This window comes from Myzus persicae, unplaced genomic scaffold (genome assembly GCF_001856785.1).
Source record: "Myzus persicae strain clone G006 unplaced genomic scaffold, MPER_G0061.0, whole genome shotgun sequence".
Classification (NCBI taxonomy): Eukaryota; Metazoa; Arthropoda; class Insecta; order Hemiptera; family Aphididae; genus Myzus; species Myzus persicae.
In genome coordinates this window covers 45,623-57,344 of record NW_019104110.1, presented here as the reverse complement: position 1 = coordinate 57,344, position 11,722 = coordinate 45,623, and the positions used below count along the sequence as shown (strand labels likewise).

General features: G+C 25.1%; 1 protein-coding gene and 1 long non-coding RNA gene across 2 annotated transcripts; both read left to right on the top strand.

Moving 5' to 3' along the window:
- The first annotated feature begins 556 nt into the window (after positions 1 to 556).
- LOC111038835 (elongation of very long chain fatty acids protein 4-like) lies at positions 557 to 11,706 on the top strand. Its single transcript, XM_022322076.1, has 8 exons — positions 557 to 781; positions 5,051 to 5,155; positions 5,313 to 5,503; positions 6,158 to 6,241; positions 8,684 to 8,740; positions 9,899 to 10,004; positions 10,989 to 11,125; positions 11,201 to 11,706. The coding sequence occupies exons 2-8, from the start codon at positions 5,101 to 5,103 to the stop codon at positions 11,363 to 11,365; spliced, it is 795 nt and encodes a 264-aa protein (XP_022177768.1). The 5' UTR covers positions 557 to 781; positions 5,051 to 5,100; the 3' UTR covers positions 11,366 to 11,706.
- On the top strand, positions 5,540 to 5,996 carry LOC111038836. The gene is made up of 2 exons (XR_002605015.1): positions 5,540 to 5,772; positions 5,873 to 5,996. It is a non-coding gene; the product is annotated as an uncharacterized LOC111038836 (long non-coding RNA).
- Positions 11,707 to 11,722: the final 16 nt, after the last annotated feature.

Here is an 11,722-nt window from a genome sequence, read left to right as displayed (position 1 = left end):
CTGAAGTTGAAATACTCATAGTATTATCAGAAATGTATACTTCTAATGGTTATCTTTATAGTTTATCTCTAGTAGGCACTTGGCAGTACCTAAGTAAACAATAATAAAATTAGTCATAAATAAATAAATATTAAAATGTGTTCAGTAGAATATTAAAAAAGTTATATTTATAATGTTATATTAATCAATGTAGGTAAATGTACTAAATAAAATGTTTTTTTATAAAATAATAACAGACAATATAGAAAAAAAATTTAATAAAATACAATCAGCAAATAATTGATTTTCTATTTTTTCAACTCAAATCATCATAAGATTCATATCGGGCAGACATTAAATGTTTAAACAAGCTTTAACAAAATCAATCTAGGTGGATTTTATAAAAGTATATGATCAACACAATTATAATGTATAGTATAAGCACACAATAGTAGTAGGTATACAAATGATTGTATAACAATTATCAGAAACAAGTAACCAATCTATTATCAACGATTTTTGATTAGGTATTAAGTATATCTACGTCACATACCTACTCAAATAATTAATAGGATAATTAGCAAACGTTTTAGTGCAGTTGATATATTAACAATGCTAGGGAAAGAATACTGTTCAGTTAAGAAGTTTGTCTCTCGTGGATACCTAACGTGTTGAGATCCGACTAACAAATTTCAGTGTTTAGCAGTATAACTTTTATGTTTATTTATACAATTTTATACACAATAATAAATATGATTGATTAAGCATTCAAAATAACGGCACGTTTTTTTTATATTTGAAGGTAAGATAATTATTAATTCTTTAAATCAATATATTATATTTAATATTATATATTTATGAGGTATAAATAAACTTAAAGAATTGGAATTTGTATTTAAACAGTTGAAAAGTCGATTAAATAACTTGTTCAAATCTAAATATTTAACTATTTATATATTGTAGTGAATTACAAATATTTTTAAATAATACAAGAAATATGTAGGCACTAAGCTCTTTAAGTATTGTTTTTTTCTATGACTATTTTAAATTGCTTGTTATTAATAGTTAAAATAACTTAATACCTAATCCTAATTTAAATTTTAAAAAAGGAAAATTTTATGTTAAATATTTTTGTATTTTCTATCAATAAAAGGTCTTTTGAATTATTGTTTAAAAACCTTTTCAACAATATTGAGGTGACAAAAACTTTAAAATATATAGCAATATAACTTTCTTTTTGTAATTTTTGTTTAAGATGCAACCATTTTTTTAAATTGTACAATATTTTAAAGATAATTATAATAACCAAATGGAGTTAATTTTTACCGATGACGAAATATTTGAAATCGACTTAACACATATAAAAAAAACTAAGAAATTATTCTAATTTAATTAAAAACATTCCTTCTTAGTCAGCTATTCTTGCTTTATTCAAAATTGGTTTTATAATTTTTTTAAAAAAATCTAACAGTATAAAAACCGTTTAAGAGGATGTCGTACCCACATGTATTATCTTTGCCATACTCACACATAATATATCAAATTATACGTCCAGTAATTCCAATTTTGTGTTAATAGCTTAAATTTAAGTGTAAATTGACCCATTATACAATTCAAAGGTAAGATTATTATCCAGGACACAACGAGCAATGTGGGCTTTTATTGATATTATTATTTTTAAGTAAATTATGACTATTTTGAAACAGTACATTTCTTACTTTTAAAGTTTATAATTTACTTTTATCTCTAATTTTAAAAATAACAGAATAAAATAGATTATTGTTAACTTATAATTTGCTACGTTGTACGTTTTTAAGGCGGAGACAACCCATTATTTTATCAACTAAAATATTTTTATCATTATTAATAAATTGATAAGAATAAATAAGCTATTAGTATAATTGTATTACATCCATACAAACATTTTAAAGTATTTTAAATTTGTATACATTAATAAAATTAATATTATAACTGTCTACTGTTTTTATTAAACTGTTATCAGTTTTTGTACTCAAAATAATGCCATCAATTTAAAAATATATATGCTATAAATATATATGTATTGTATGACTAGATATTATGTATGAAAAATCACGACATTTTGCTTAGTTAAGTTGATAATTAAATAATAGGTATATCTAATAAATAAAAAAAATGTCCTGTTAAATGGAAAATAAAGTGTACAATTAATATCACCATTACATTATAATATTGAATACATAATAATAGCTAAGTAGTAGTATGGCTAGATAAAAAGGTTTAGATATTATACAAAATAAACCTACCATTTTATGTGGTAGCACCACAGCCAACTATCAGGTAGAACGTAACAAGAAACCATTACAGATAACAAGGAACCAAAACTCTGAAAGTAATACACAGAAGGTATTCCCACAGAATACCTAAAGAACTAATTGTTTAAATATTACTTGAAACTAATGAATTCGATGTTCGAATATTGATATTTTCGCTACGTGATAACTTCATATTAATATAATGTAGTCAAGGTATACACTTGCTACCATTTAGGCTAGAGGCTGAAACTATTTGTAGAGGGCGTTATACAACTGACAGTCGGAAAATACAATTTTTAGAAAGAAAAACTGACAAAATGTACAGATCAATGTTTATGGCTTTAAGTATGTGACAAAAATAATGAAATTATATCATTTTCAATAAACAAATCTTTATTAAAATATAATACATTTATTTTTCAAAAAAAAAAAATGTTAAAAACTTATTGTTTGTTAGGTAATAATAAATAGTAATAATACAAATGTTTACTTGAATAGTTGTAAGTTCATCATAGTGAGCATTTATTTAGGTGTATATTTATACTCGTATTTTTAGAGAGATCATTTTATACCCTACACCAGGGGTTCCCAACCTTTTTTTCTTCCGTAAGCTTGAAATTGTGCTACACATACGTTACCCATCATTTAACTTTTGAAATATTTTCACACAACTTTTCTTGTAAGTAACTGTTTAAATAAAAAATAACAATAATAAAATAAAATGTAATAATGTATAATTTTTATATTTTTACCCAGGTGTACGAATGTGCGATAACAATATTGTTATTACTAATAGTTTAATCATACATTTAAACCGGACATAGAATTACGCTTAAACCACCATTATTAATTGTTTTTTTCGAGTACCCCAAGGTTGGGAACTGCTACTACTCTATGCATACCTTACGATAAAACCCTTACACTATAATTACACAGGCACCTTATAAATATTTTTAGCAGCATTTTATTATAACGAAATACACACTAACAAACTGTAGCTTACAACAGAAGCTAATTAACTGATAATCTAACATTTATGAATACAACCAACAGCATACAGTTCAAAATCGAATAAATGTACCTATTGAGAGAAACCACCAACGACGTAAAAATGTTTCAATGCTGAGAAACAATAATATTACTGAATAACATATTCGGGTAACTGTATAAGATGTCTATAGTGCTCAGATCTGTTTTATTTACAAATCGATTATATATTATAACCACAAATCAGATAGTCACAACTGATAGGTACCTATTTTATACAGAGTGTCCACCGTGTTAGGATTATTGAGTACGTATCATATACCTTTACCTTTCTTTTCCTGCCTAAAATTTAAAAACTCCATATTTTTAATACGAATAGGTAGATCATGGATCAGACTCAATGAAACTGATGAACATTCAACTTTTGTAATATATTCGGTATTATAATTATCGATGAAGACAAACACTTTGACATACCCTGTATAATAAATAATAACTAATAAGTATTAACACATACAATGTGTTTATATTGCGTTTTATATCTAAAACCAATATTTAATAAATATTATAGAAAGACATGGTGGAACAAAATGATAACAATAAAATACCTTTCGTGTACATAGGTAATTCAGTATTATTTAATTTTCCATTACCTAGTTAAAAAAGGGCTTATTTGCCACGTTAAAAAATACGCACCTTTTAAATTAAATTTGGACCGATATATCATATGAAAACGCTTTTAAATAATTAAAGGGGATGGATACCTATTAACAAATTAACCCTCACGTATTCAGTTACAAAGAATCATTAACCATAGTATGAAGAGTGAGATACTAATACTCACGGCTTTGTTGTTCTTGTGAACAGAGATTTAATATAATAACCAATCACATACCTTCATGATGGCGAGTTCTAGTGGTTAATTGTCTCCTTCCTACCTAGACATCACAACGAAGTACTTTTATGTACTTTCGGCGATGCAGTTTTATTATATTTAATACTTAAAAATTGATCTTTTTCAATCAAAATTTTCATTCATAAAAATAATATCATTTTCCGTGTCCTGTTGTCAGGTGCTCTGGTGAATTATTAGAACATTATAGACATACATCATACCTATATAATTTATTGAAATTTAAACATTCTTACATCCCACGTTACAATATTGAAAAAACCTAACGGAGAACACTGGTAATTTTTTTATCTACCTATTGATGATAGGTAAATGCACTCCAACATTAAAACTAATAAAATCATATCAAATTATGGTATCGTAAATTTATTAGGTTATGTGAATATACGACGAAGACAACAAATACGGGCATCACGTCCTCTATAATCACATTTTTTTCTAACATTGGGGACATTACATTAAATGTATTCAACTTTGAGTCAAGTTATAAAGAAAAGTTCACAATACTTTTGGAGAAATACGATTAAAGATTATTTATTGTGTAAGATCGCAAAATTAACTATGCCATGTTTATTAAAGTAGAGAAAACCACTCAAATCACTATTATAGATTCTGTAGTCATATAAATGTCGACTCAAAAGAAAATTATGAATACTTCCTATTTTACTGTTACTGTTTTACCAACACTCGGGGAATCAGGAAGTTATGAACTGTAATTTATAATACAACTCAACTAAATTGAAACTTGAAACCTATAAAGAATTTTTTATTTTGAAAACAATCTAACAATTAAAAAATATTTTGTATTTTTAAATGTGTGTTTAGTGATGTGCCATATAATATCTAACACATTAATACTTAATCATTTTTGTTTTAGGTGATACATTTATAATAGTAAGTTTAACAATTGACAGAGGTGATAAAACCATGAATGAAACAAATACTCATATTTTACAACACTTATACAATGAGTTAAAATCAGGTTAGTTAATACCTACTAAAAGTGTATGTTGGCTATTAAATAGATATTATTATAAATTATCAAATGTATTCAAAATATATTTGCCGTTTTTTTTTCTATAATAAATGTTATGATTTAAAACATTTCATTTTGTACTTAATATAATGTTTTTATTTAGACAGTACGATTGACTCGTGGCCATTTGTTGATTCGCCATGGCCAATATGCATTATTTTAGCACTGTACTTGACATTTGTACTCAAGCTTGGTCCAAAATTAATGAAAAACCGAGAACCAATTAACATTAAGTACATAATCCTATTCTACAACTTAATGCAGACTATATTTAATAGCTACATTTTGGCTTACGTGAGTCTATAATAGTTATAATTCATCATTTGTATTTATATTATTATTATTTTTAAATTTTACTAATTATACAATAAATCAATCACGTGTATCAGTGCAGGTATACATATTTTAATAACAATACACTTAAAAACTCCTAAGGACGTTATACCCGTATATGTTGTCTCAGTCGTACTAACACTTAACATAACACATCTTTGTTAAGAAGTATTCATTTTACTCTGTTAATTTTAATACTGGAGTTAATCGATATATTCCCAAATTTAAAGGTAAGAATATTATCTAGGGAGCCTCAAAGGTTTTTTTTGTATTTTAATTTTGAAAAAAGTTATGATAATTTTAAAATGTTTAATTGTTTGCACATTTTAGGATAGAATTCTTACCTTTATTCTTGGTTCTTATGGACGTCAAAAATACCATGTTATGAGTTAGTAATAGATAACACAAAGTGTAAATAAAGTGTTCAAGTGTTCAACAATTTCTAAAAAAAAAATTAACAGTTCAAAAATGTTATTGCTGAATCATTAATATTATTATTGCATTGGATATATTTATTAGTTTTATTATAGTACTTAAATTTAATTTTTGTGTTTGTAAGACAATTTTAAAAGATTGTGATTATTAAATTATTTTATAATGAAATTTTTATTTTAGCAATTCATTAGACCAAACGTTTTTAATTATTTGTGGAACCATGCATGTCATCCTGATTATACCAAAAGTAACATTGTACACGAAGTAAGAATATTGTATATTAAGCATTTAAGTACCTATTATTAACATTGAAATATATACATTTGTTTACTTTATAGTTTATATTTACTTTACTTACCTAATTAGTTCCCAATTAGTATTAAAAATTGTTTTTAATCATTGCAATATTAATATTGGTTTTATAAAAGTGACTAATTAGGTTAAGTAATTTTTGGTATATGTGTCAATAACATAAAATTACTTAGATTAGTTACTTGTATATACTTTCTAACTATATAAAATATTAATTCTATATTTCTATAAGTCTTTGAGGTAATTTAATTATTCTTTCAGCTCCAGCATTCTTATCAATAAACAATTAAACGTTTATAAAAAAAAATACAGTAATAAAATATTTTATAAAAGACATTTGTAGGACCTAAATTCATAAATTAGAAAAATAAGAACGGTATCAATAGGGTCATTTGTCACATCAATGGTTAATAATTATTTTTAAATAATATATATTTTATTCAACAAACTTAACATTCCAAGAAACTGAACATTGGGACCAATTTACATATTATATTAAATTTGGCTGAGTAGATTAGCAGAAATTATGAATTCGATGGTGGTGAAAATGGGGCAATTCGACCATTGATTCCGGAAATTTAGAATTTTTTCTTTCCTGGGTACCTATATAATATGTGTGACCATCGGTTAAAACATGTTTTATGTTGACATGAATCCCACAGGAAGTGCATTATATAGGAGGGTCTTCTTTTGTCATTAAGATGTAGTCGTGTGACCAATTTATTCAGTAAAGTCATAATTACTTTAAAAAACAATATTATTCAATTAGAAAATAAATAAACCTAAAAATCAAAAAAATTGAAATAATTAATTTGATTTGGTAAATACTAAATGGTAACTATATTTCCATGTTTTTCAAATATCAAAAGATATTACACACAGTTTTCCTAACCATTCACTAAATAATTAAAAATGAGAGAAAATTAAATTTTATAAGACTACACCTATATGAAACAAACATCTTCCAATTCAATAATTAGTTTTTTGAACTAACGAATAGAACACCAATGGCAAATCCATTATCTCATTTCTTAGATCAGGTCCTTAAAGTATTTATACATCGGTTTCAAATAGACACTAGAGAATTCTTGGACAATTTCCTAAAATTTAGATAACCTATGTGAATGAAGCAATTATAGATAAAGAACTTAACGTAGAAGTATTCTACGAAAATATAACAGCCGATACACTCCAATAAATTACACAGAAATTTAATTAGAAAAAGAATTTAAAATGTACATGAAAAAAACTTGCACTTGTAGATTTTCATCAATAACCCAAATCAGTAATAAGACATCGTAGTAACGAAATAGTTTAGTTTGTATTTAATAAATTAAGTAAATTGTTTGTGAATTTTAAGTTTATATTTTAAATAAAACAAATAGTTTAACTGTTCTTATACTTTTATATAATATCTTAAATACCGACTAATGGGTACCGCTCTGCTTTATAGTACCTTTAAATCATTTCATTGTAATGGGTTATACTTTAATTCAATCATTGCACACTAAAAACAATTCTTACTTCTCAGCGGAGTCGTTGTGTTATCCTACCATATCTTTAAAATTAACAAAATTTAATGATTAAAAATAAAATTAATAAAAATCGAAAATATCTAATGGCTATAAATAACACAAAAAAGATAAAAATATTTACCATGTATGGAAAATGCTAATATAAAATATTTGGTGAAAATTGCAAGTGTCTACGGCTATCAAATATCGATCAATTAAAATTCATTAATACCGAAAATATCAAACTGTTTGCCTTATTTTTTGATTCCCTATTACACACTTGAAATAATATTTTTTAAATAAATCTTAAAAAATAATATTGTTTTTCATATTCATGTAACAAATGTGGTTATTCACATTGAGTGCATTTGTATTTCACTATAGGTAATACATAATTCATAATAATATGTTATGAAGAATATACATGACAGCAATACGTACATTGGTACATTAAAATTACTATGTTATTATAACTTTGATATAGTACAACCATACTCTATTTGTAGTTATAACTTATAAGCTTTAATGAATATATAGTACCTATAGTATAATATACATTAGATCTAATCGCCTTATTTGGCCTATCTCTCCATCACTTGTTAGTCAAGTCTTCACGATGATAGTGGCAATACAACCGTAATAGGTAAAACGAGCAATCGTATAATGATATACTTAGTTTATTTAAGAGATAGTAGTCGTGATGATAATATAAAAATATATATGCACCTTTAATAGTTACTGTTACAGCATACAATGTCACACTATCAAACAGGCATGATATAGTTGATGGTGGATTTGAAAATTGCCATTTATTTATACTATTTGTGTACCTATATACATAAAAAAAATATTTATAATATTTATAATTTATGTGTTCTAGATACATATTGCTTCATGGTATTTCGCCATTTCAAAAATCATAGACTTATTAGACACGGTAAGTAAAAAACATTTTATAAATGAACATTCAATACATACAATTTATTAAAATTACTGATTATATAAATAAATTCTTTAAAAAGTACGAGTACGTAAATGTTTTTTTACTTAACTAACTTGAATATTTTGATAAAAAATAAACCTCCAGCAGTGATTTAGTGATATTCCACATGGCACATTGCACCTATGTGTGTGTCAAATTCGTAATATTGTAGTGCAAGCGTTGTATTTTGCTAAAATATTAAACCAATATCTAATTAAGTGATAGAAAATGTATGCGGTAGGTACTGTTTTAAATTTGATTAGACCTTTTGAAAAAAATGAAGAATTTAGCGATTATTCCGAGTTAAAACAAAAACAAAGATGTGTGTTTGGCCGCCGCCACGGCCAACAAAATTCTTGATGCGCAATCTAATAAATGTCCGTAACTAGCAAACGAAAGGTCACAACAAATTCTAATGATAGAATTATTATGTTACTCAGACTGATTGCTATTTTTATTTTGAAAAATAAATTATCGATATATTTTAGTCGGATAGTCCTTTAATATTTTATCTAACCATCTTAGTTAATTTAAGGAGTATTTGTTAATGGGAAACATGCCATTTCTAAGGAGTTCAGTATAGGCTAATTCCATATCATTAACTGAATAATTTATATTCGACTTTTTTACTAAAACTACAGTAATTTTTATCCATCGTACCCGACAAAACTAGTAATGCGATAAGAAAAGTGAAAATATACAAATATGTTATGAAGTTAATTTGAGTTCAATTATTGACTCACTCTTTTGATTTTTCTTTTCAATTCCACATAATATACGGTTTAAAAATTCTTAAATGTTTACACTTTGAAATCACATTCAATTATATTTGAAAAAGTGAGATTAACAATCTGAAGTAAACTTCAAAAAAAATTCAAATATGTTTTTCAGATTGCTTATCGCAGCACTAGTTTTATTTGTTTAATTATACAAAATCTACAGTCTGTAATGAATCCTATTTTTAGTTTTACACATTAAATATTAGAACAAAACAAAGTGCATGATTCAGAGTTGAAATTTATTTAAATAAAAATTACTTCAATGATAAATGTATATTTTATAACATTATATTATAGTATTATACAATGTTTTTTATAGATTTTTTTTTTTTAGGTGTTTTTTGTATTGAAAAAAAAACAATCACACATTTCATTTTTACATGTTTACCATCATGTTAACATGGTCATCACTTGTTTTGTCCATCTCCGATTTGTCAAAAGTAAGGATTGTAAATAATATTATATAAGTACTCGTATTATTTGTTTGTTAGTACATAATGAATACATAAAAATTAAAAAGTCAAAGTAAAATATACATTGTCTTAGTGTTCAAGGTTTTTCACAAGGGATTACTAATATAATGTTTTAAGGTTATGTAAATTGCATACAATTTGATGTTTATACATCTTTATGGACACTGTAAAGTAATATAAATGCATTTTAAAAGCTAAATACGAGTAGAAGCCAGTTGATAACAAATATAATATTTCTACTGGTCATAGAATAATGTGTCTTTTTATGAATCTATATTTTTAGAAACAGTAGGTAATAATAATGCTAAAACTATGAAATTATTGCAATATTTGTAATTTTAAAACGATTTTTCTTGGAAGTATATTAATTTCTATTCATTTGAAACAATGTTCTCAAATCATCACACATCTACTTATATATCATAGATACTTTTTGTAAAATTATTGTTTAAGTTCTAGCTTAAACATTGATAACCAAACAATTGTATAAGATATATATATAAAATAATTTAATATATATTTCGAAATAATAATAATAATGTATAATTTTGTAGAAAAGTATTATCAGAATGTACTGATTTAATTCAAACATCCCGAATTCAAATTTTGGAACTTAAATGTATCCAAAACCTAAAAATTTCTGTTGGTTTGACTTACACACGAGTAATTTAATTGAAATGTCCATATTATACGCTGCAATATCTCAATGCATTGATTCAATTAAATAAGTATACATACAATAATACTTAATAGTAAAGTAAAATTCCATACTTACCTTCTACATGTTTTGTATTTCTTTGATAACTGATATTCAGTGTCCTTACATAATGACTATTTTAAAAAGTGATGTGAAAAATATTTTTAACGCATTAAATTATCATCCATTTATTTACTACGAGTAATTATTGTACTATAATACATTAATACCTAATTTATCTATGTAATCACCAGGTGAAAATGCTGCAATCGGTACCATTGTTAATTCATTTGTCCATGTAGTCATGTACAGTTACTATTTCTTAACAGCGCTTGGGCCAAGCTTCCAAAAATATTTATGGTGGAAAAAATACTTGACCCGTGTACAAATAGTAAGTACATTAATTCACAGCTCCTAAAATCCTAAACAATAAATGCGTGTCTAACAAATAATGTGTAATTTCCAGATACAATTTATATTTGGCATACTTTATTGTGTCGGCCTTTTCGTGTTTAATTGCACTTATTCTAAATTATTCATTGCATACATATTGGGAGACGTATTCGTGTTTCTTTATTTGTTTTTGAAATTTTATAAAAAAACCTACAAACCAAAAGGCAAGACCCAGTGAACCCGACAGCTCTAAAGACATTTAAATGTTTGTGTGTGTATATACTATATATACAATTTATATCGTTAATTTATCATTAATCATTAATGCGTAAGTAACGGTAAACGTAATTCAATATTGATTAAAGTAAATAAAATTATGATTTGTTTTAAAATGTAAAATTTATATAATATGCCATTTATATCTTCCAAGCCATTATTATATTAAAATTTAAAATTTAAAACTTGATAATGTCTATTGTTAATAAATAAATGTAAGTTGTGATTTCAATTAAGACATTTGTTATGTTTATGTTGCAAATATAGTTTATTTCTCATATTTTGTGAGTGCAATGTTTAAAAGTCATTATTTACCGCA

Bases quoted from the DNA above. Each gene is read 5' to 3' on its own strand.
- LOC111038835 (XM_022322076.1), top strand. From the start codon at position 5,101: ATGAATGAAACAAATACTCATATTTTACAACACTTATACAATGAGTTA. The intron at 6,242-8,683 runs GTAAGAATATTG...TATGTGTTCTAG, and splicing joins AAAGTAACATTGTACACGAA to ATACATATTGCTTCATGGTA. The intron at 10,005-10,988 runs GTAAGGATTGTA...TGTAATCACCAG, and splicing joins CCATCTCCGATTTGTCAAAA to GTGAAAATGCTGCAATCGGT.